Consider the following 26,344-nt stretch of genomic DNA (forward strand, 5'->3'; position numbering starts at 1 on the left):
CAATGGGTACGGGTCAAAAGCAAACGATTTAGAAAGTCCAATAGGAACTGAACTTAGGAATTTGCCAATTATGAGTTGAATGCTTTAACCATTCAGCTATGGATGTTTAGCAAGTCATAGTGAATGATCAAATTCCAATTCAAATGGAGTCTTTCAACTAAAGCAATGAGATGCTTAAATGGCATTCTTTTAGTTTTGATAAATCAGGATGAATTTTAATGGAGAACATAAATTCAAGTCCTTTTTTTTAAACGGCAAATTTGGATCACTGACGGACCACTGGAGTATCATCGTGCCACCAGCAGAACCACCCGATCATATCCATCTCCACTAGGCATAATACCTACACACCAATTCAGGAGGAAACCCAATAAATATGGGAAAACCCCCTTGTGAGAATCGAACCCAGGACCTATTGGTCCTAAAGTCTTATCCCACCCCCAAGATGTCACTAGGCTATAAAGCCATGGACCATAAATTCAAGTCCTGGATTTTAGAATTGAGAGAGATATTGAGGTAGATCAAGAATTCTCGCTATTTCTTAGATTTTTAGAGCCAATTTTATTCGGTAGGATTTTTCATTCACATTTTTTTTCCACCAAAAACTTTTTGACTCCCAAATTTGGAGTATCCTACTTTCACACAATTCACAAGGTTCAACAAGTAATCGATATTTCACGATCAAGGGTGTAATACTCTTTGGAGTAGCGGTCCTTATATATCAAAATATGGTCGAAAGAAAAATCTCTATTTGATAGAGCTTCTTCTTATACCTATGAATTCAATTGGACCCGGAAATGATACATAGAAGAATCCGTTTGGTCTTCAATATCAATAGGTTGATTGTTTTGCTCTTGTATCTTTTAAAAAGAAAAACCTCTCAAATAGAGCATTAGAACAGAAAGATTCATTAGATTAGATAATGAGCGATTGGTTCCAAGCCAGCGATTGGTTCCAAGCCATTAATCAACAATACAAAGTGATTTTCTTGAGTAAAAACCGAATACAAAATCAATTGGTTATGCAAATTCATGATTAGAATAGAAGGAAGGCAGCTCTAGAAAATGAATGAAAAACAAAACAGCTCTAGAAAATGAAAGGAAGGCAGGGGAAGACCTTAGAGCCCACTTTGAAAATGAATGAAAAAGCAAGGAAAGACCACCTACAAAATATACATGAAACCATGTAAAAACAAGAAACAATTTCATATTTCCCTTTAAAAATGTTTAATTGCGTATTTACCCAACTTAAAATTAAAATTGCATATATCCCCTTCCTTAACTATTAAAATTGCATATATCCCCTTCCTTAACTAATATAATTGCAAATTTACCCATTTTGATTTATTTTATTAAAAAACAAGTTATATAATGACTTTTTTACCCTTATTTTTACTAAAACTTAAAAAATAAATACAAATTTATTCATTAACATAAATCAAATTTATCAAATACAAAAACAACTGATTATATAATCATTTAATTATTACAAGCGCCACCGAACTCATACCCATAATGATTCATGACTGTAAATCAAACACCAACTAAATTATGTGAATGGGCATAGCAGGAGTATGATAAACGCAACATCTACTTTGACGCCATTAAAAAAAGATGAATATAAATACTAGAATATAACTTAAATAATTGTAACTAATGATATGTTATTATTTGGTCATATTTTCTAGGATCTGTATTGGGAGCAATGAAAATAATGGCAATCGCTCTCTTCTTTGCTCCTTTTGGTTCATATTTTCTAGGATCTGTTTTTGTGTTTAATAAATTTGCTTTTTGTTAATGAATAAATTTGTATTTTTTTAAGTTTTAGTAAAAAATAAGGTTAAAAAGTAATTATATAACTTTTTTTAATAAAATAAATCAAAATGGGTAAATTTGTAATTATATTAGTTAAGGAATGGGATATATGCAATTTTAATAGTTAAGGAAGGGGATATATGCAATTTTAATTTTAAGTTGGGTAAATACGCAATTAAACAGTTTTTTAAGGGGAAATATGCAATTATCCCTAAAAACAATTACAAGACTTTATGAGAAACGGGAGCCATCCTGCTAATTAGTTATAGTTAGTTGATATTGTTCTACTGTTAGTTTTGTAGTTTAAATATATAAGAACTTGTAATGTGTATTTTTAAAGTCATGTTATTGTATTTATTTTGAATTTGTAAAAATAGGTTTGCAATTTTTTGTTATTTTTTTAGCAATTTTTAGAAGAAAAAAATCCTGATTTTCCTGTTCTTTTTATTTTTTTTTTCTTTCTTTTAATATAATGTCGCAAAAAAAATCAATGGTTTGTTGCTAAATTAGCAAATATATATATATATATAGGGAGAAGATCATGCGAGAACCACCTCTTATTGCGAGAACTAATGTGAACACAACCAAAAAGGCCTAAAAATCAGACAAAATTTTTTTTTTTTTAAAGATTTTTTATACAAAAATCGCTACTTTTCGAAGAAAAAAAAAGAAATTAAAAAAGAAATTTGGTCACTAAAAGTAGCGATTTGAGCATAAAAAATATTAAAAAAAAAAAATTTTTAGATTTTTTTAGGTTTTTTGGAGGGTTAGGTTTTTTTTTGTTTTTTGTTTTGTTTTTTTTTTTTTTTTTTTTTTTGGGGGGGGGGGGGGTTAGGTTTTTTTAGCTAATTTAGGTTGTGTTCACATTGGTTCTCGCGGTTCTCACAATAAGGGTGGTTCTCGCATGAGCCCCTCCCTATATATATATATATATATATATATATATATATAGGGAGGGGCTCATGCGAGAACTCCATTTATTGTGAGAACCGCGAGAACCAATGTGAACATAACCTAAAATAGCTAAAAAACCTAAAAAAAAACTTAAAAAACCTAAACCCCCCCCCCTCCAAGCTAAATGCTAAAAACTAAAATCCCCAAAAAAAACCTAAAAAAAACCTAACCCCCCCCCCTCCCCCCCAATAAAAAAAAAAAACATAAACCCCACCCCCCCCCCTAAGCTAAAATGCTAAAAACTAAACCCACAAAAAATCTAAAAAAAAAAAATTTTAATATTTTTTATGCTCAAATCGCTATTTTTAGTGGCCAAAAAAAAATTTTTTTTTTTAAATTTAAATTTTGTTTTTTTTTTGCTTCGAAAAGTAGCGATTTTTATATAAAAAATATTTAAAAAAAATTGTGTGATTTTTGGCTATTTATAGGCATTTTTGGTTGTGTTCACATTGGTTCTCGCAATAAGAGGTGGTTCTCGTATGATCTTCTCCCTATATATATATATATATACACACACATTTCGTCACAAATGTTCCAAAATATAAAGCAAAAATAAACAAATTATGTCATAAATGTTTCGAAAGTCCAAAAATAAAATAAAATAGGTTGTGTCACCAATCTGTCGCTTACTTTGAATAAATAAATAAACTATATCTGTAACAAATGTATCACAAAGTTAAAAAGAATTAAAACCTTATTAAAACCTTATTAATAACCAACTACTTTATGCATATGGTATTTGTACTATTAGCTTTGGGAGTTTTTCAAAAAAAAATTGGATTTTTCTTTTTTAACCCTAAAGTTTCAATCTTATCAAGTTAAGTTTAAAGTTTTAATATTTGTTTCCTTTTTAACCCTAAAGTTTTACTCTTTGGCAATTTGAGTTTAAAGTTTTAATCTTTGGTAATATTTGTTTCCTTTTTAACCTTTAAGTTTTAATCTTTGTCAATTTGCGTTTAAAGTTTTAATCTTTGGTAATTTAGCTCCTTTAATTAATTTGATTTTTCACTTCTAATTCAAAAGTTTCGATCTTATACAATTTAACCCCTTTGATTAATTTGATTTTTCACTTCTAATTCAAAAGTTTCCATCTTTTGCGATTTAACCATTTTGATTTTTTTACTTTTATGTTGTAATCTTGGCTTTGGGGGTTTTTCAAAGAAAAAATGGTTATGCATATGGTTGTTGTAACCTTCGCTTTGGGGGTTTTACAAAAAAATTGATTTTTTTACTTTTCACCCAAAAGTATTTCATAAATTACTTTTAACAAAAAATTATTTGTTTTTTTTTTTACTTTTAACACAAAACTTTTTATCTTTTGCAAATACGTGTCTTTCTCCTTCACAATTTAGGGTTTAAACCCCCAGACATGGCAGTTACTCTTGTCCTTTAGTACGTTTGTTACACTTACACTATTATAATTTATTGATTTGTCATTTAGTCAACTTTCATTCACATCCCTTTACTTTACTCTTTTGTTTGGTCCCTTATAGTTTTCATTTTCTGCAAATTTTTCTGTTTATGTTTCGTTCTAAATTTTGTGACTTAACACATCGCAACGTGCGTCTTTGGTTTAGCGTTTTTACATTCCGTTCTAAATTTTACGAGTTAACACGACGCAACGTGCGTGTGTGTGTGGATGAACGTTTTTACATTGTTTATTTTTTTTCCCGTTTGACAGGTTCAACATAACGTGCGCATCCTAAATCGACTTAGTTATAACTAAAGAATTCCCGCTGCATTGCGGCGGGTCGTAATTCTAGTTACTAAAAAATTTACAAGTTATAATAATAATAACAACAACAATAACAATAATAGTTAAGAACATGTAGGAAATTGCGTAGAAATGCTGTAAAAGGTGTTTCCTGCGGCATTTTTTTCAAACATTATTTTGTGTCGCAAATGTTTTGTAAACTTGTGTTTGCAACCATTTGTAACGAAAATAACTGATTTTCTAGTAGTATTATACGGGGGTTGGTTCCAGTACAAATCATATTTATTTTACAAACCGTAAGAACAGAACCTAACACTTAAAAAAAGTTAAATTAGCACATACATAAAAGTAGCACTTTTGAATTATATTAGCACATGAAAATTAATCAAGATAATTGATTTTAGCACATATGTGAAATGATATCAGCATTGAAAACAAAAAGAAAATCCAAATAAAGAATTAATTGATTGTTAGCATAACTATAAGAAATTCAAGATAATTGATATTATTTAGGTTATCATTTTACCATTTCTCGATAATTGGTTGGATGACACATGACACTTTTTAAATTGTTCTTACAGTTTGTATACGAAATGTGGTTTGTATTTGATCCTACTCCTTATACATTGACTTAATTTATTGGTAGCAATTGGTACATGGAAAGAGCCCAGGTGATAGGCAAGCAAACAGAAGGAGGATTGTTTATGTTTATTCATTTAACTTTAACTTGAAAAACAAATGAATATGCTCATTTAAATGAAATGTCGTGTCAGTTTGTTAAAAAATGAGTGTTGTGTTTGTGTTTATGTCTCTTTATTTCTAATCTAAATGAACAGTAACAAACACCAGCTAAGAGCAACAATAATATTCAAATTAAAGTATAAGACAACAGTTATGAGCTAAAGTGGACGATGGTTTTAAAATGTGTTGGGACTCATCTCAGGCGACAAGTTAGGCTACACGGTATGGGGGTCGGCCCCGGCCCGTCGCGGGTCGGCGACGGTCCAAACACCGTGCCGCCCCCATCCGTCCCCGTCCTCGGCGTGGGTTGGGTACAAATGCCCAAGTCACCACCCCGGGTGAGCTTGGGTTTCGGCGTGGCCCCTTGGGCGGGGGTTTCAGCCCGGGCGTTGGGCGGGGCTATCAAGATGACATGGCGGGATCTCATTGGCCAAGACAAGTAGCCGTTTGGGCTAGCCGTCGGCCAACGGCTATGTGTTAAAAAAGATTTAAGAATTATTAGAATATGGGGTATGGGGCGGAGGTTGTGGCGTGGGTTGGGTATAAACGTCCAAATCACCACCCCGGGTGGGCTTGGGTTTCGGCGTGGCCTCTTGGGCGGGGGTTTTAGCCCGGGCGTTGGGCGGGGCTATCAATATGACATGGCGGGATCTCATTGGCCAAGACAAGTAGCCGTTTGGGCTAGCCGTTGGCCAACGGCTATGTGTTAAAAAAAAAGATCTAGGAAATATTAGAATATGGGCTATGGGGCGTGGGTTGTGGCGTGGGTTGAGTACAAACGCCCAAATCACCACCCCGGGTGGGTTTGGGTTTCGGCGTAGCCTCTTGGGTGGGGGTTTCAGCCCGGACGTTGGGCTGGGCTATCAAGATGACATGGTGGGATCTCATTGGCCAAGACAAGTAGCCGTTTGGGCTAGCCGTTGGCCAACGGCTATGTGTTTAAAAAAATATCAATTCACTATAAATACTCACACTTCTATTCATTTTTTACCACAACTACTCCACCTCTTCTATAATGATCTCTATCTTATTTTAAAAAAAAAATTCTCATCCAACCACAATACGAAAAAATGAATCCTCATAATCGAGGTTTTGACCCGAAAAATTCGTGGGCATTCCAAGAAACACCTAGCCCAGCATCCAATCGTCCAATTGCTCCCTTTTTAATGCACTCCACGATGCCGGATATGACTGGTTACGCATCGTTTATCTTGAATCGTTTGAAGAATGATGTCAGTCAGTTTACTTACTGTGTGTATAAAAGGTAATCTAAACTGTGCAATTACTTGTATTGCTACGTTGTTACAGGATTTTATGAGCTCGGTACCAATCGGTACCGAAAATACCGTTACCGAAATCCCCAAAAGTATGTATCGGTACCGAATATACCTGGTACGGTACGGTTCGGTACCGGTTGGTACTGGTACAACACCGGTATTTGAGGGTAAAAATCGGTGAACACCGGTGCCGAACCGGTACCGAAAATACGTTACGTTTTAATTCGAGCTACTTTTTGTTATTTGACATGTTTTGTCATTCTTATAAAACGATTTGGTTTAACGCGCCGCAACGCGCGCGCATGGAAACAACTAGTTGTATAGTTAAAAACTTGATTACTAGCTAATCTAGCCGTTTGCGACGTACCGAGATGGTGGGCCCCCTTTTGATTATGACCGTTAAAAATAAATAAAAAAAAAGAAAATTTCCATAATTTGAATAATTACAAACGGCTATATTTATAAAATATATAAATATAACTTCCATTTTCACTATCAATCACCAAATTAACCTAAAAAATTCACCTCTTTCTCACATAATTTTTATACTCCTTCCACTATTCTCTCAACCTTCTTCCACATAATTTTCATGGATCCGTTCAACAACCCGGAGAACCCGAACACTTCGAACAACCCGAATACTCCCAACAATCCGACCCAACCAAAATGGCGTTGGAAAAGTATAAGGACAAGAATGGTAGCAACTTTCCTCACGTTCGCGCGTGGATGGTTGTAAAAGACGACCCAAAATGGGCGCCTATTCCTAACGAGGTGGCGATGGCGAAACGCCAAAAAACGTCGGAAACGGGTAGTTTAAGAGCCGGTGGATCGGACGCGAGGTGTCACATAAACTTAAATGATGACGCCGACTATGACGAAGACGAGTATAACGTACGTGAACCGGAGCGTCCACCGGGCCGAGACAAAACAAAGGAGCGGGCCAAGGGAAAAGAAAAGGAAAAGGTGGACCCGCACATGGTTGAGTTTATGGAACACCTAAAAATGTACAACGACGTCACGGCCCAAAAAACGAAGACGAAGGAGCGGGGCATCGAAGAAAAAAGTCGTGCATCGGAAGAGAAGTTAAAAGAGAAGGTCCTATTGGCGAATGAGAAAATCCGAATTTCCGATGAAAAAATTCGGCTCAAGGAATGGGAAATAATGACGATGAATGTCGAGGACGAACCCGAGCAGAAACGTTCGATGTTGAAAAAATTACAACACGACATCATGAAAAAACATCAAATTATTTAACTCTATGTTTATTTTTATTAAGTCTTTGTTTTTTTTTTTTTTAAGTTTATGTTTTTTTTTATATTTATGTAATGTGGGTTTAATATTAATGAAAATATTTTGTTAGTATATTTCTTAAATGTAAAAAAAATAGAATACTAAAAAAAATAAAAAAAAAACATAAAAAGTGGTGGAGGACTATGACTAGGACCATCCTACCATGCCCTCTAGTTTTGGAGGATGGACCATCTTGGGGAGGAATGTGACGTGGCGCCTACGTGGCGGATCATCCTCCAAGGATGGTCCATCACCATACCTTGTAGTCTTAACTAGAGCGAAAAAATTGTGGTGAGTACAGTACTATAAATGTTGGAGGTGATACTGAACATCTTTGAGATTGAAAGTTAGTGTGTACTTGCAAGATGTCCATTGAACCGGTTTTGCATGAAGCGACTGTTGCACGACAGGACTGTTGAGATATCCTTGAATATAACTATCAGTGCATGGATCAAATCCTGATATCTGTATCAATTATATGAATTACTTACTTCCATGTGAATATATTTCTACAAATTTGTCTGTTTAGATCAGATCTTACAGATGGGGTGCTATTGCTGAATGGTGAGCATAAAGGGGTATAGATGTCATATGGAAAGATGTTGCTCAAAGCAGTGTATGCCTGATATTGATAGTCTTTACATGCATCTGTCTTGGGTGCACCCTCAGTAAAATTGCAGTTGGAAATTATTCCTTCGTGGTTTTGATCAGAAATGATTGCGTGTGTCCAGAAATAATCAAACATTCCTGTCTTTTCCGCTTCATAATCAACATATGGATTTCCAATCTGAAGCATAGCATAAACATGTTAATTCTTCTTTTTGGTATCAAGAAATCGTTTAAAGTTACTAGTAAATCAAATACTTACAGCAATTCCTTCAAGGTTGATGACAGTTTGATTGGTGATCTTGTTGTTTTGAAGAACTAACTGTGCAAGTTGAGGTACATAATGCCCTGCATAGCTTTCTCCAGTGATGTAAAAGTCTCTAGTTTTGTATTCCGGGAATCTTTCTAACCAGTTAATCAGAAACGTATACGAATCTTTTGCGGCTTGTACATCGTCGGTTGTATAATCTGTAGACTTGTTAGAGTAAGAAAATCCAACTCCAGCCGGGGATTCCAAGAAAAGGACATTTGCAACTACAAAAATAATAATCCATCATTTCAAACATGTGTAATACACACAAACACAAACATACATGTGTAGCTTACTGTTGTTCCATGCATATTTATCATGCGACAGTGTCGTATTATCAGCATTGACTCTAAACAGTCCAAGTTCCATCATGGCCGCCCAGCCCTGCAATGATGCGTATCATTTTCTAGTTCGTGAACAGAAATGACCTCAAAATCAATTTTGTGTTACCTCCATTGAGCCAGAGTACAAGAGGGTTAGCAGAAGAGTTGACAGGTGACTCTGCAAGATAGTAAAACAGTGCTCTCCCGTGGTTCGGGTCAACGGTCACATACCCTGAGTACTGGTCAAAGTTTGTTCCGGCTGGCTGACCTGGCAAACTAGATATTTTGTCATCATCCTTCAACCCGTCTTGTGGACCTATGTATACTGGTGAAGTTGAATGCTCGGCTGAGTGAACTTCATTATTTGCATGATTCAATGCCGATCTTCTAGAACGTTGGATCTTTAAAGCGTTCTGAAGAGGGTCATATCCATCACCCCCGTAGCTAGACACGAAAACTAGTAGACTGAAATGAAGAAAAAGTTGAAATGCGATCTAATCTTCATTGATTATAGGTATGTTGTTCTGCTGTTTAAATGATACAAATACATTTATATACTTATATACATATGAATATTGTAGAAAATAATGAGGTTTATTCTTTATTGAGTTTACAGTTTTAAGTGACAATAACAGCATAACTACATAAGCATGATACAAAATTGCTGGCTTTTTTATTACATACATAAGACTTTACCATGCGCCGGTCAAGTGATATTCGTCTATCATGTGCTGTTGTGGTATCAAAAGTCGAGTATACCGCATACAATGATGAAACTACCATCAAATGTAAAAAAGAAGAAAACTTAGATTTAATATGACAATCATAAACCCCCAAACATCATCACTAACCCTATTTTGACCACAATAATACCAAAATCATTGCTAGCAAAAACACACATATATAGAGGAACCTAGTGGATCATAACTATCGGTTTGAAACCATCACGGTTTTCACCAGTAATCTCCACATGAACATTTTCCGTCTTTGAAATGATGAAACCTTTTATTGTCTCTAACAATCAGCTCCCTACCCACAATCCTGGACATAATCTTGATGGCATTGTGACAATCGCCACAAACACGAAGATTCTTTATGATCCTTAGTGGTGTTCTTGCTGGAGTAGATATCAGTCCATACGCAATCGCCAAACGCTCACTGTGATAAAGCAGTGCCTGCTCTTTGGCTTCTTGATCAATATCATGAAGAACATATCTCGTATCCGGAACATAACTCTGTTCTTTGTTAGCAGCCCTGAACTTTTCTTCGTCTTTGTAAAGTGTTGGGTTTCTAAATTCGCCCACCCTGTTCTTACCCTCGAGCATACTGATAGCAGTAAACTTTTTGGGAAGTGGCGTCAGGATTTTCTTGGGATCGGCTTTTGACGGGTCAAAACTGATTAATATCTCCTCAGCACGGTCTTCAAGATCAACATCTCCATGAATTCGAGCGTAGTTCATTACCGCCTCCCATATTTCCGCCGTGGGTTCAAACGGAAGCTTCTCAACGTACTCCAAAGCTTCAGCAAGATGTCCCGGTTTCCCAAACACACCGATCAAACCCAAATAATGTTCAATCTTAGGCTCAATCCCGTACTCCTTCTTCATTTCTTCAAAGTGCAAAAACGCCTCTTCAATCGCATCCGCACCAGCACAAGAATCCAAAACCGCAAGAAACGTCTCTTCATTCGGAACCAACCCAACCGTCCTCATCTGCTCATACATCTCCAGCCCATCATCACCCAACCCATTCGATGCATACCCGTTAATAATACAATGCCAAGACTCCATAGTCCTCTCAGACATATGATCGAACACCCGGCGTGCATCCACCATGCTTCCACACTTACTATACATATCAATCACCTTATGATTTAACTGAATATCTCCCCTAAAACTTGACCTTAAGAAGTAATCATGCACCTTCTTAGCATCCTCAAGCTTCTTAAACTTCCCACACAACCCAAACAGATAACCGAAACACTCAGCATCTGCAACCTCACCCTGCCCCAACAACTCAATCGCTTCCTTAAGCTTCCCCTCTTTACACACACTCAACAAATCAACTTTCTTCACACTAGGGTTAGGGTTTTGAGGCGAATAATTGGGAGTGTGTTGCTGTTGTTGTGGTGGAAAGTTCTGTCTCTGAATTGGGGCTTGTGGTGGATAATTCTGACGCTGATTAGGGTTTTGCCGATAATTCTGATTAAAACTTTGCTCATTTTGAGGGTAATTAGGACGATAATTAGGGTTTGGGTACTGATTTTGCTGGTGAGAATTAGGACGCTGATTATTAGGGCTCTCCGGGTAAAAACCTTGTTGCGGAACATTTGGCGGGTAATTTTGAGGGGTTTGATGACGTTGATATGTTTGATTTTGATTATCCCATTGATTGAGTGGCTGGTTCCATTGATTAGGGTTTGGGGCGGTTGATGTGGAGAATGATTTGAGGGTGCTACGGTTGAAAATGGAAGCAGGAGAGTGAAGAGATGTTACCTTGAATGAAGAAGAAGAAGATGTAGCCCTGCGGATCGCCATTAGAGAAGCCATTGTTGTGGGTATTCGAGTTCAATGGTTAAACCCTAATGAGATGTGTGGGGGTATAATACTATACATGGGTCCACTGAACGGGTCGGGTATTGTAGTTGTTAAAATAAAATGTATGTACTCCATTGAACGGGTCGGGTATTGATACTTTTAAAACCGTGTGTTTGATTTAATTAAAACTAGTTGTTCGCATCCGCGCTTCGCGACGGGGCAAATTGTTTTTAAACGAAAAGTCAATGGAAACGTATACGCAATATTAAAAATGACATTAAACCGTCGCACAATTTCAAAGTATTAGTTGACAATAATACTATAATTAATATTATACCGATAATTTATAATTAATATTATACAGATAATACAACCTTAGAATAAGGAATTTATTCAAAGGATAATTTATACAGAGTGGCTCACGATAAGAGTTAAAAACTGACTGAGTAAGGTTCGTAAACACGACAATCGCCCATATTGTTCAAGACCCTCTCGTTTGACCCTATATAAAATAAAAAATCACTTACGTTCTGTAGTTTTTTTTATTTGTAGAAACTAAAATTAACAAAGTGTGGTTAGCATCTTGGCCTTTGAGGGTTGTCTACCTTAGCAAGCAAAACACAAAACCAAAGCCTGCAATGTGAAATTTGTTCGCACTATTATTCTATTTGCACCCATACACACTTTTAATCTACACAAAGAGAGATATGTATGTGAGGGAGAGTAACAATGGAGGATTCCGGCGGCCGCCAACGGCCGCTCATGCGACGGTGGCTCCGGTGTTGCAGCCACTTAACAATGGCGGTCGTAGTGCTCGGGTCCTCCGGCAAAGACGGTTGAGGGTGTGCTGCTCATAATCGACGATCTGAGCTGTTATAGAGAAGAGTTCGGTTTTCCGGCAACGGGATTAGTGACGACGGTGGTTTTCTTGCAACATCGGTGGTGGCTTTTCGGAGGGTAACACCACAACTCTGACGACGGCGCTAGGGTTTAGCCGTGATCTCAGATGTCGTCAACGGTAACAAAGGGTGTTCAGATGCAGGGTTTTGAAAGTTAGATGAAAGACCGGTCTTTGGTGGTCTCTGTTTCTTCCTTGGGCAGAAATCCCATTTCCCTTGGTTGGTTGTGCACTATCATGAAGCTAGGAAGTTCGGTGGCAAATAAAGAAACTTCGATAATTGACTATTGCACCGACTAGTTATGAATTAATACATATAAACAATTATATACTATCAATTTGAAACATGTTAGTGTATATCTGGTTTGTACCACATGTTTATTAGTTTGTTTATGTTGTATTAGGTTGTACCATCTATTTAATTTGTAGTCTATATTTTGGGTAGGGCTGGCAAAATAAACCCATTAACTAAATTTTGGGTCAAGATGGGCATTTAAAATTACAGTTTGGGACATCTTGGACCATAAGTAAATTGTTAGTAGGTCAAGATGGGCCAAAGTATATTAAACATAATCACAAGACGGGTCAAGATGGGTAACACATTATCACCTAGCAGGTCAAGATGGGTAAAACTACTTCCACGCACAGTTTAGGGTTTCTAAAAAAGAGTAACTACAAGACTGATCTCTCTCAATCTCTCATCATCCTCCTCTTCCACGCCGCGAGTTCTTTGAACGAGAACCTGTGATTACCGTTTTCTCTATCCAGAATCCATTCTCTATCGTTATCCCAGGTATCACAGGTAGCACATAACCTGCGTTATTGAACTATGGTATTACTTATACGTTTTCTCTATCAAGAATCCTTTAATCTGACAAATTGAAGGCCCATGTGTTTAATTTATTATTATTGAGTGTTTTGCTTGATGTCCACCAAGTGTTCGACCTATTGCCCCAATGAAAATGGTTCATTGAATATGTCATTTTTATTGCTTTAATGGCTGTTTTTTCGTATGATTTGGGATTGAAATTCTGTCAATAACATGACTTTTGGTCCCTTTTCTTTTTGCTACTATAATGGGGTTTTCACATTATAAGGAATAAAATATATAACTTTCAAAATATTAGCATCTAGGATATCACCATAATCGTTTTAGAGAAGCTTATGGAAGTTATGATAATCATTAAAAGGAAAACAATCAAGATTCAATAATAAACATTGCTGCAGATATTTTTATTATCACTTGATTGATATCCAAACAGGGTATGGTCAAGGCTGACCAAGCAGTGAAGGCTTGTAGAATGTAAATCTAAATCTGATTTGCAGATCCGTAAAACAGATTATATCAGCTAAAACAGATCCGATTCTCAGTGCACGGACCTGTTCTGCACGTTTTTTTAATTTTTTTTAAACAGATCCGTAAAACAGATTATGTCGACCGATTTGCAGATCCGTAAAAATTCTGCAAATTCTGCGGTGGCTTCGTAAACACGTAGGATCGTACCAAAAACGATTTCTGTTCAGCTTCGTAAAAGACAACCTGTTCTGCACGTTTTTTTAATTTTTTTAAATTTTTTTCGTTTTTTTAATTTTTTTAATTTTTTTATAATTTTTTTCAGTTTTTATTATTATTGATTTATTCTCAACCTATCCTGACCCAAACCCATCCTGACCCGAACTCATCCTGACCCAAACCCATCCTGACCTTCTTCTTTCTTTTACCCATCTTAACCCAAACTCATTCTAACCCAAACCCATCTTGACCCAACAACCAATCCAATCCAACCCATCCATTTTGCCACCTCTAACTTTGGGTATTAACTTTGAGTTTAGTTTTATTTGGCTTCAAAACTATCATTTTGAAATATGTTAGTGGATATGTGGTTTGTACCACATGTTTATTAGTTTGTTTATGTTGTATTGGGTTGTATCATATGCTTAATTTGTAGTAGTTGTTTTGGGTATTAACTTTGGGTTTTGTTTTATTTGGCTTCAAAACTATCAATTTGAAACATGTTAGTGGATATGTGGTTTGTACCACATGTTTATTAGCTTGTTTATGTTGTATTGAGTTGTACCATGTGCTTAATTTGTAGTATTTGTTTTGAGTATTAACTTTGGGTTTTGTTTTGTTTGGCTTCATTTTGAAGCCAAACCTCTTTCTCACCAACCGTCTCCCTCTGCCTTTCCCCCACTGCCGCACCACCGCATGTCCGCTACCATCGCACCATTGTTTTAATTTTCCAAGACCGTCGCCCCTCTTTTAAACATGTGGCTGATATGATTGTTCATTACTTGCATCTACGATATATTTTGGACTTTATCTATGTTCCGACCGTACATTTATACGGTTCATACGTTTGTTATTTTTTGTTGAGAAGATTAGCTTTATACGGTTGTTTTCACTAAGGGGTTATTTGGCAACATCTGAATGGTTAAGTGCTGAACAAGTAAGAGGTCTGAACCATTAAAAGCATGTATATTGCTTAACCGTTCAGAGAAAAATGTCTAGGGATGGCAATCAAACCTGAACCCGATGGGTAAACCCGAAACCCGACATATTTGGGACGGGTTTGGGGTCGGTTAATCGGGTTTGGAACGGGTTTGGGAATAGTTTTATTTTTTTCGCGGGTTTGGGACGGGTTTGATATTTAGTAATATACCCGTCTACCCGACCCAATTACCCGATAAAGTGTACCCGTTTACCCGATTGTATACCCGATATAATTTCTTTTATATTATTAATATGTATATATATGATACATCCATTTTTTACACATATATGTATTCTATTCCGTATACATTGTAGTTATTTGATATATATTTTTATAACTAGTCTAAGTTCCCGTGTGATACACGGGTGGCTAATAAGAAAAATAACTATCTTAATATACAAATTTAAACTCATTAAAACAAAGTGATCATTGTTTACTTTAAAAGGACTTAGCGCATTCAACTAATTATCTAATACTAACCGCATGAGCACGACCGGTTCATGACTCGAGTAAACGCCTCAAAACCCCCCACTACGGGCGGTCTTAAGATAATTTGACAAAGTAGCGATTTAGATCAGATTCAGTGGTAGTAGATGTTGTGGGAATCTTGTAGTTCCTTTTTCATCTAACCAATTGCAGATGATGATAAAGGAGATACGGGATCATGACCACCAACCAGTAATACATGAAGTGCCTTCAGATAAAAATTGGAGGAAATTTGATTAAAAAGCTCATATTATAACATCTAGTTCCTTTTAATATGTGATTTGGTATCCAGTTAAGCAAATTACCAAACACATGGTGTGAATGAAGAACCCCAATGTGATTATTAACCTGAAAGAAAAGCAGCACCAATTTTGTAAAATAAGAATATTCATCAGTTTACTTACAACAAAAAATAAATAGAACACAATCAAAATTATCAAAATCCTGTAGTCGATTAACAGGATGTGGATTAAATAAACTAACGGGTTCATGGTTTTTTAACCAATAACGGATTAAAATAAGAATATTCATCAGTTTACTTACAACAAAAAATATATAGAACACAATCAAAATTATCATGGTTTTTTAACCAATAAACTAACATGTAAAGGAAATTGCATGACACTAAACCCTCAACCAATACAACACACCAATCTGGGTTGACTGTTGAGGCTCCATAAAATATACAAAGGCATGAATAATCAAAGACATAAAATGAGAAACCTACCGTAATTCGGCGAAAGTGTAGCTCATGGAACTGCAGAAGCAAAGCACATGAACAATTTCGATGAAATAAGATCAAAAGACATGCAAAAAAGGAAATCTGATGCTAATGTGTAAATAAAAAGAGACACGTCATCATTACCATAGCATAATAGGGGAAAATGTCATATCTATGCTAACCTGTTGTTTTCCATCCTCTCTCATGCAAACCTTCATGTAAAAGATAATGTTTCATAAACGTTTTGAAGTTAAGATGATCCGATTTATAATCTAACCCAATTAACATGAACCAACTTATAAAGAAAAAGAGATCAACCTGGAAAGATGTGTAGAAAGGATCTGGTCGAACAAAGCTTAAGAACCCTGTAGAAAGGTGTATTCATGTTGAAACTGAATAGGAATAAGCTGCATCAAAAAACAAATAATATCTTGTGTATTATATGGGTTAGACTTCTAATAAGCAAAAGAATAAAAACATTTGAATGATGCACTTTTAAAGAAACATAGGTAAATGACTACTTTTATTATACAACAAAAATATAACAGGTACATTTAAGGTCCTAAAGAGAATTAAGGATAAAAATGTGAAATGGGTCAAAATGAATATACCACTGAATCAGCTTTTGAAACGTCCCACGGGTCCTTTTTGAAGTCTCCATCATCATATATATACCACTCATTACGTTCCCGTTTGCACAACTTTAAGACTACTTTCAGCTCTTCGTCCAAACCCTAATGCTTAGATCCAAACATTAAATCATCATGAAATTTTCAAACACATACTATCGAATAACACAATAAAAAAAATAGTGATAGGAATCCATTACTAAACTCAACGAAACCACAAAATTGAAGAATCATTTTAATGTCCCAAATACGATATGAATACATGACAAAGATAGCACAACGAACCATATTGAAAGTCACATGTCAATTTTGAATTTGAAAAGGTTACTACTTTAGGACTCTGTAAAATCACTACTTGAAAGCATCCATTACAGTAACAATCAACGGCCATGAAACCATATTGAAAGTCAAAGACGGAAACCAATACCTGTGAAATTCAATGGTGAATCGGTTTATCTTGATTCTGATTAACATGTGCGAGATTAAGATTTGAAATAAATGAAAAATAGCCTAACAAAACCGATGGTGAATTGGTTTTATTTGATCAAGAACAATCTAATAAAATTGAATAACAAAGATGACGAAACTGAAAATTGAAAAAAAAAATCAATGAAGAAAAGAAAAACCAAAATAGTTGCAATTTCGAACAGTTGAACAAAGAAACCCTAGATATTACAAATTATAAAATACCTTAATAAACCATTCGTCCAACACATAATCAATAAAACGCAAAATGACAGATCGTTTCAAACCCAACAGATGCATAACCAGGTGGCCTTCTAGCAACCCACAAACTGCATTCGTTTCAATTACCATTAAACCCTAGCTATTTAAAAATAAATATTTAGTTAAATTATATTCCAAATATCCCGGAAGAAATCTTTAGGCAATATATATATATATATATATATATATATATATATGAAAAACTGAGAGTCAAAAGCAGTGTTGATATGCAAGACGAACAAATGGATTTGCTTGTTCGTGTTCATTCATTCAGAAAAAAGAATCAAACAAACACAAACATGGCTTGTTCATGTTTGACACCAGTACCAGCCATACAAACCCCTAACAAATATGCTGCAACTGTGACCCTAGATTAGATCAGATCGAATAGACATAAAACATAATTTATATAAAAAATGAACTTGGCTCGGATGTGAGATATAAATATACTATTTGACTTGCCTACCAACGGTTTCCAGGTACTTTTGTTTCCTATTTGTCTAAGACACTCAAAAGAAAAAAAAAGAGCCTTTAAAATACAATACCTTTCCTGAACCCTTTTTCGAAGGCTAAAGGCTAATACCATGTCTAGAACAGATGTTACTTTACCTGTCCCCAAGTTACAAACTTCAAAACCTAGAAATATAGAATTAAAAACAAAGTAAACCGTATACACCCATATAATTTAAGAATCGAACTCAGGCATGTTTAAGCTTGGCATGACTCCAACTTTTCGGTAGCTGATCCCGAGTTGCTCACGACTGGCTCAGACCGTTTACACCCCTCTCTCACTTAAGCTTTGCTTATCGGGCCTAAAAAATGACAAAAAAAAGACATACCTACTTTAGGATCAGAAAGTTTCGACAATGTAGCAGTATATATATCCCCGGGCTTAAGGCTCAAGGCGTACACCTTCCATACTTTTAAACCTTGTGTATGACCTTTGTTCACCATTTATACAGCCGGCCCAACCGAGGGTTAGTAGCACACTTTAGGGGTGTGCAAAAAACCGAATTAACCGAAAAAACCGAACCATATAAAAAACACACACATATGAAGCAGAAGATCACTCTTACCTATGCCAATTAGCAAAGCAAAGAACCACTTCACCCCCACGTTGTACCAAACATATAGCTTTCCTCTTCGCGCCTGCACTTACAAACAGTTAGATGTTTATAAATCACAAATTTAACACAATAAAAATAAATCTAACTCAGTAAGAATTACGATAATTATAACTATTTAAACTGAATAAGAATGAATTTAAGACGATGAGACCTGTTCTTGGCGATAGGCGTAATTCTCGATAACTTCATAATCAAGACTCTCAACAGCATCAAAACCCTCGCTTCTCAAAACCTGATGCGTGTTAGTGTATATATATTTTTAGATGTTTATTTAAGCCCTTTTTACACTTTTAGCCAAGTTTTAAATTTATAAAACACGATATTTACTAACACTAAGCACACATATGGGCAAGTGCACCCATCGTGGACGTAGTATAGTGTTGGTAAGATACCGAGGTCGTCCAAGGACACAAGAGCTTTTAATACCGGTTTATCCTCAACGTCTAATCAAATCAAAAAGTTAGAAAAATGTTTTAAACTAAGAAAAATAAAAACTAACTAAATGCTGAAAAATAAAATAAAATAAAAACAGATAGACAAGATGAATCACTTGGATCCGACACGTGTATTAGTATAACCTTTGATTATTTTCGCACTTTTGCACTTGTTTAAGAGATTATCTTAGTTATTGTAGTAGGCCCCTCTTTTGAAGGCGACGTTACCCTCAACCCAGTAGTTTGAGTCAGCAAGGATACAATCCTAAAGGGTCGGATTATTGGAAGATAATGAATTAAGTTATTAATGCAAATTATGGTAGGCCCCGCTTTTGGCGGTGACGTTACCCTCGGCTAAGTAGTCTGAGTCAGCAGGGATACAGTCCTAAATAGCCGGGTTAAAGTATTAATAGTAGTTAGCTTATGAGGGGGTCAAAGAGTTTGGATCCCCGCCATCCAATACCTATGGGCATTGAAGGAGATCCTACTAAATTTGACCCAGGTCCCAAGCAGGACCTCTAAACGCTGAACAAGGGCAAGACCCTTACCAAACCGTTCCCTTAACCCCCGACCAGGTAGCCAACATACCTCCATATAGACCGTGGAGATATGAATGGTGAAAATCTTTTATTTTATATAGACAGTAAAATAACGCCAAGACACCACGGACAAACGATAAGGAAAGATCACCTTCAACATAAGTAACTAGTTATTAAAGTCATTAATACAAAACCAAATAAAAAGTGCAAAAGATTAAAAATAAAAAGTATTATACTAAACACTTGTCTTCACCAAGTGATGTAAGAGACTTAGGCAAACATGGCCTTGATTGTCAAGAACTCTTACGATCAATCTTGGATCCCGAGACGACTCACACACTCTATGATGGACAATGGATGATGGTGGTGGATGATGGTGTTATGGTGGTGATGGGTGGTGGATGAAGTGTGAGAGAGGTGGTGTGCCAAGGGATGAGTTGAAATGAAGCCAAGCACTCCTATTTATAGGCTGAACAGAAGCCTGGGCACGGCCCCGTGTCCGCTGGACACGCCCCCGTGTCCGTCTGACACTCTCTCTCTTCATTAATTGTAATTCGCAATTACAATAAATGCACCTGCAGCACTCTGACCACGCCCCCGTGTCCGCTGGGCACGGCCCCGTGGTGGGCAATAGAAGCTTCTACCACTTTGTCTTTTGTGCCAGGACTGACCATTCTGGACACTGCCCCGTGCTCGCTGAGCACGGCCCCGTGTTGAGCTGGACACGCCCCGTGTCCGCTGGACACAGCCCCGTGTTCAGCTGGGCACAGCCCCATGCTCAGCTGGGCACAGCCCCATGCTCAGCTTTCTTCTTGTTTTTGCTTTGGGAGATGCTGTCGAGGAGTCGGGCATGCCACGTTTCTTCCTTTTCTTTGTATTTATGTTGGATTTGGCTGCATTTTTGCTTCTTTTGTTCATTAACCCTGAAAATACAAAAGAAAGACAAAAGCACACTTTTTCCAACATTAGTACTTAAAAAGCGTTAGTTTTATGCCTCATTTGATGTAATTTATATGTTGCATTTTACACACATCAAATACCCCCACACTTGAATCTTTGCTTGTCCTCAAGCAAAACTCTTTAATATGTGGCTTACACTCCCAAATGGAATGGGTAGAAGAGAAGGTTTTGGGCTTGTATTGAGTGTCGGGAATCCAAGATCTTTATTGGGTTTTTTTTTATACTATTTACAATCCTATTCGTTGTGATTTATTTAGAACGTTTCATAAGAGAAATTACTTATTGGGCATAACATGCCTTTTTAAAATTTCATTTATATACAAGTTCACATACCTCACGGGGGATCACTCAACACTCGGCCGAAGGTGTATTTTTAGTGAATCACTCGAGAGCGGCATGGAACTTATTCCTACCATAAGCTTGCCAAGCAATCAATCCTCCTCCTTTTTAACTTTATACCTTTGTAAATATCAAGAGGACTTTTTGGGTGAAGGGTTAGGCTTGGGCTAAAGGTGGGTGGTTGGGTTAGTGGTCAGTAAAAGGGCGAAAAGCGTAAAAAGCGTCGGTTTTCGTAAAACACTTTGTTTTTTTGTTTTTTTTTTTTCTTCTTTTTTTTTTTTTCTTCACTTTTTTTTTTCTTATGAAGCATTTTTCAAACAAGATTTCTTTTGATGAGCTTGTTTGTTTATTGCCAACTTCATCTCTTTTTTTTTTTTTTTTTTTTTTGTGTCACAAGAAAACCGAGCTTTGTTACTAAAATAAAGGGTTTAAAATGAAAAAGGTTTGGTGGGTAAAGGGTGTTTGTTTTGGGGAAAGAAACGAAAAGGTTTAGGCTCAAAGGGGTTAACTAGGGGGATTTTTGGGTAGGTGGTAAAAAAAAGGAAAATTAATGGTGTAGAAAAAGGGGTTAGTCCTAATGCCTCCATCATTTACTTACTCGGGTTTAAGTTGGTAAGGACCGGGAATGTATCGTCGTGGCAAGTTCTAGAGTCGTAAGAACCAAGCGGCTATTCACACAAGAAACGAAAAATGAGCATTTAGTTTAAAGATGTATATTTGTATGCTCAATAAAGGCTCAAAACTCACTTTTGTGGGAATGGGTTTTTATGTGATCAAGTATATATAATCAAATTTTAACTAAGATTGTCATGCCGTTTCATAATCTTCTTATTTGGTTCTTTTTATCACGACGCTATCGGTTGTAAATTTATAAAAATATAACCTTTTTAGAACTTGTTATTCCCAAATTAAACCAAGACAAGTAAAAAAAATGAAAAGTTTTTGAAAAAATTTGGGGTGATTAGCGGTTCCAATAGAGTTTTGTGTAAGGCTTGTTATTAGGACTTGCAAAATTCAAGGTTTTAGCATCCCCCCACACTTAAATTACACATTGTCCTCAATGTGTCCCAAAAATAAGTTTTTCGGTTGATTAAAATGTGTAAAAGTGGGTTAAAAACAAGATTTTATGGTACTGGGTAGCTGAACACGGGGTGGTGTTGGCTGAACACGGCCCCATGTCCAGACTGCCAGTACCAAAAGTAAACAGAAGGCTGGGCATGGGGGCGTGTTCAGTGAGCACGGCCCCGTGTCCAGGTACCTGAACTGGGCATTTCTGCAGATTTTTGGGCACGGGGGCGTGTTGGGTGAGCAGGGCCCCGTGCTGAACTTGCAGTAATGAAGAAAAACTGTCGAGAGGCTCTGTTTTTGCGCATGGGGTGTTGGTTCAAGCTTCCCTTAGGATCCTTCACCATCCCGAGTGTGTTTTATTCCTGCAAATTAAAACTAAACTAGAAAGCATAAAAGTTAAACTAATCTAAAACTAAGGATAGTTCCGCGGAATGCCTCCGTGGTGCGCCACGTTTATAAGGGTCCTTGGCTAGACCCTCCTTATCGGGTGGCTCAGGCTCATCTTCAATTAGGGGGTCATTATTGCCAAAAGGATATTTCATTGAGCGCTCAAGATCTATGCTCCTTTTGAATGCCCCTAATTGAAGAGGTAGATTATTAAACTTCCGGTTTTTCAAAGCTTCATGAGTTTTTACAAAAGGTTTTCCCAAGACTAGAGGAGCGTCATCGAGGATGACAAAGTCGGTTGGAATAACCATTTGATTTGTTTGAACCAAGAAATCCTCAACTACACCGATTGATTTTATTACTTTCCGATCGGATAGAAAAATGGGTATTTGAAGTGGAGAAAAATCACTAATACTTAATTTTTCGAAAATGTAGTTAGGCATTATGTTAACACAAAGATCCTTATCGATGGTGATATTGCTAATAAATGAATTTTGAAAGAAACATGGAACCGGTGTAATGTTAATTTCAAAAGGATCTTCTTTTATTAGCGAGGTTTGATCATTAGTTAACTTAACACTTACTAAGTCTTTGATTTTAGCACTAGTGTTTAACTCTTTTAAAAACTTAGCATGAGGGATTACTAAACAATGATTTTCGAAAGTAGGTGACAAGAGGTTAATTTCTTCAAAATTAGACTCTTCTTGAATTTTAACATTATCGGACTCACCATTTTCGTTGTTTAACTCATGTGTCGGTTTTTCACTTTCTTGTTCTTCCATTTTTACACTTACAACTATCTCTACGTTATTATCATTTTTTAGCTCTTCTCTTGCGCGGGATTCCTCTTCCCTTGCGCGAGATTCTTTTATGCAACGTTCGATAGTTTTAATGTGTTCTAATATCCTATTGGTAACTTCGGTGAGATTGAAAGAATTTGGATCCTCAAAGCTTGAATCCGGTTGTTCGATCCTTGGCTCCTCATAATTCTCATATGAAGTAGATGGTTCACACCATTGTTCTTCATTATAAGTATATGATGGATAAGGGTCGAAACTTTGTTCTTCATAGTACTCATATGAGGTGGGTTGTTCACGCCATGGTTCCTCATAATAAGAGTATGAAGGTGGTGGCTCATATCTTGAGTCTTCAAAGTATGAGTATGAAGGCTCATACCTTGGTTCATCAAAATATGAGTATGAGGAAGGAGGTTCATACCTTTGGTCTTCATAGGATGTGTATGAAGTTGATGGCTCGTACCTGGGCTCCTCATAATGGTTGTATGAATTGGATGGTTGATATGAAGTATTATATTGAACCGAGCGTGCATTACGACAATTAGTGCAATAATTACCCCTATAATCATCCTCATCATAGGTGTAGTTGTAACCTCTTGAGTATTGATCCATAAGAATCACTCAACAGATCACAACTGAGTCTCGGGACCAGAAAACAAAAATAAGACGGAAACAGAAGCTGGACACGGCCCCGTGTTGAGTGAACACGGCCCCGTGTTCAGGGACTGTATCTGGGCGTTTTAATTAAAGTTACTGGTCACGTTGAGCACGGGGGCGTGTTGAGCGAGCACGGCCCCGTGTTCAAACTCTGTATCTGGGTATCTACTCTAAAAATATGCAGCACGGGGGCGTGTTCAGTGAGCACGGCCCCGTGTTCAGGCTACTGTAAATGCAAAAACTAAACTAAAATGCAGAAAAATGCGCGCGTTTTGAAAAGGTTTTGAAAAACTGATTAGGCCGTCGATTTTAAGCTTTCTTAAAATCCTTGTGTCCCCGGCAACGGCGCCAAAAACTTGATGCGTGTTAGTGTATATATATTTTTAGATGTTTATTTAAGCCCTTTTTACACTTTTAGCCAAGTTTTAAATTTATAAAACACGATATTTACTAACACTAAGCACACATATGGGCAAGTGCACCCATCGTGGACGTAGTATAGTGTTGGTAAGATACCGAGGTCGTCCAAGGACACAAGAGCTTTTAATACCGGTTTATCCTCAACGTCTAATCAAATCAAAAAGTTAGAAAAATGTTTTAAACTAAGAAAAATAAAAACTAACTAAATGCTGAAAAATAAAATAAAATAAAAACAGATAGACAAGATGAATCACTTGGATCCGACACGTGTATTAGTATAACCTTTGATTATTTTCGCACTTTTGCACTTGTTTAAGAGATTATCTTAGTTATTGTAGTAGGCCCCTCTTTTGAAGGCGACGTTACCCTCAACCCAGTAGTTTGAGTCAGCAAGGATACAATCCTAAAGGGTCGGATTATTGGAAGATAATGAATTAAGTTATTAATGCAAATTATGGTAGGCCCCGCTTTTGGCGGTGACGTTACCCTCGGCTAAGTAGTCTGAGTCAGCAGGGATACAGTCCTAAATAGCCGGGTTAAAGTATTAATAGTAGTTAGCTTATGAGGGGGTCAAAGAGTTTGGATCCCCGCCATCCAATACCTATGGGCATTGAAGGAGATCCTACTAAATTTGACCCAGGTCCCAAGCAGGACCTCTAAACGCTGAACAAGGGCAAGACCCTTACCAAACCGTTCCCTTAACCCCCGACCAGGTAGCCAACATACCTCCATATAGACCGTGGAGATATGAATGGTGAAAATCTTTTATTTTATATAGACAGTAAAATAACGCCAAGACACCACGGACAAACGATAAGGAAAGATCACCTTCAACATAAGTAACTAGTTATTAAAGTCATTAATACAAAACCAAATAAAAAGTGCAAAAGATTAAAAATAAAAAGTATTATACTAAACACTTGTCTTCACCAAGTGATGTAAGAGACTTAGGCAAACATGGCCTTGATTGTCAAGAACTCTTACGATCAATCTTGGATCCCGAGACGACTCACACACTCTATGATGGACAATGGATGATGGTGGTGGATGATGGTGTTATGGTGGTGATGGGTGGTGGATGAAGTGTGAGAGAGGTGGTGTGCCAAGGGATGAGTTGAAATGAAGCCAAGCACTCCTATTTATAGGCTGAACAGAAGCCTGGGCACGGCCCCGTGTCCGCTAGACACGCCCCCGTGTCCGTCTGACACTCTCTCTCTTCATTAATTGTAATTCGCAATTACAATAAATGCACCTGCAGCACTCTGACCACGCCCCCGTGTCCGCTGGGCACGGCCCCGTGGTGGGCAATAGAAGCTTCTACCACTTTGTCTTTTGTGCCAGGACTGACCATTCTGGACACTGCCCCGTGCTCGCTGAGCACGGCCCCGTGTTGAGCTGGACACGCCCCGTGTCCGCTGGACACAGCCCCGTGTTCAGCTGGGCACAGCCCCATGCTCAGCTGGGCACAGCCCCATGCTCAGCTTTCTTCTTGTTTTTGCTTTGGGAGATGCTGTCGAGGAGTCGGGCATGCCACGTTTCTTCCTTTTCTTTGTATTTATGTTGGATTTGGCTGCATTTTTGCTTCTTTTGTTCATTAACCCTGAAAATACAAAAGAAAGACAAAAGCACACTTTTTCCAACGTTAGTACTTAAAAAGCGTTAGTTTTATGCCTCATTTGATGTAATTTATATGTTGCATTTTACACACATCAAAACCCCATCCTCATCACCCTCAGCGTCACTGCCATCTTCGGCGTTGGCCAGCCGAGACCAGATCAGTTTGGCGGTCTCGACGCTGTTCTGAAGTTGATTCGAAAGCATAATTATGACGAGATCGATCCAGAAACCTGATCTCGTGAAATTGGAGCCCTATTGTTGGATCAATTGTGTGAGATTGATGAGATGAAACCGTTTGAAGTTGATGATTGGTGCGATTGATTCATCAAGTGGATCCAACAGAATGACTGAATTTATTTCTTCTTCACAACCAACTCAAAAGTGAAAGAAACCCTTCGTAGTCACCTATGATGAGGAGGAGGATTTATAAGCGTTTTAAAACATACAGGCGAACAATTAGGGTTTGGATTGATTGGAG

At 37.1% G+C, this 26,344-nt stretch overlaps 2 protein-coding genes and 1 long non-coding RNA gene across 3 annotated transcripts; all 3 read right to left on the bottom strand.

The window, feature by feature from the left end:
• Positions 1–7,981: 7,981 nt before the first annotated feature.
• On the bottom strand, positions 7,982–9,546 carry LOC110931821 (serine carboxypeptidase 1). Its single transcript, XM_035988368.1, has 5 exons — positions 9,157–9,546; positions 9,003–9,090; positions 8,659–8,930; positions 8,332–8,577; positions 7,982–8,255 (listed from the first exon to the last, which is right to left on the bottom strand). The coding sequence occupies exons 1-5, from the start codon at positions 9,160–9,162 to the stop codon at positions 8,094–8,096; spliced, it is 774 nt and encodes a 257-aa protein (XP_035844261.1). The 5' UTR covers positions 9,163–9,546; the 3' UTR covers positions 7,982–8,093.
• Positions 9,547–9,680: 134 nt separating this feature from the next.
• Positions 9,681–11,624, bottom strand: LOC110929388 (pentatricopeptide repeat-containing protein At2g15690, mitochondrial). Its single transcript, XM_022172543.2, has one exon. The coding sequence runs from the start codon at positions 11,576–11,578 to the stop codon at positions 9,983–9,985; it is 1,596 nt and encodes a 531-aa protein (XP_022028235.1). The 5' UTR covers positions 11,579–11,624; the 3' UTR covers positions 9,681–9,982.
• A 6,971-nt stretch (positions 11,625–18,595) lies between these two features.
• On the bottom strand, positions 18,596–26,050 carry LOC110931822. Its single transcript, XR_004889550.1, has 3 exons — positions 25,966–26,050; positions 18,800–18,880; positions 18,596–18,670 (listed from the first exon to the last, which is right to left on the bottom strand). It is a non-coding gene; the product is annotated as an uncharacterized LOC110931822 (long non-coding RNA).
• Between the last annotated feature and the right edge of the window lie 294 nt (positions 26,051–26,344).

Source organism: Helianthus annuus, chromosome 3 (genome assembly GCF_002127325.2).
Source record: "Helianthus annuus cultivar XRQ/B chromosome 3, HanXRQr2.0-SUNRISE, whole genome shotgun sequence".
Classification (NCBI taxonomy): domain Eukaryota; kingdom Viridiplantae; phylum Streptophyta; class Magnoliopsida; order Asterales; family Asteraceae; genus Helianthus; species Helianthus annuus.

Coding starts and splice junctions, on each gene's coding strand:
- LOC110929388 (XM_022172543.2), bottom strand. CDS start 11,578: ATGGCTTCTCTAATGGCGATCCGCAGGGCTACATCTTCTTCTTCTTCA.
- LOC110931821 (XM_035988368.1), bottom strand. Junction 8,578..8,658: donor TCAACCTTGAAGGAATTGCT/GTAAGTATTTGA, acceptor GCTATGCTTCAG/ATTGGAAATCCATATGTTGA. Junction 8,256..8,331: donor TCAGCAATAGCACCCCATCT/GTAAGATCTGAT, acceptor TAATTGATACAG/ATATCAGGATTTGATCCATG.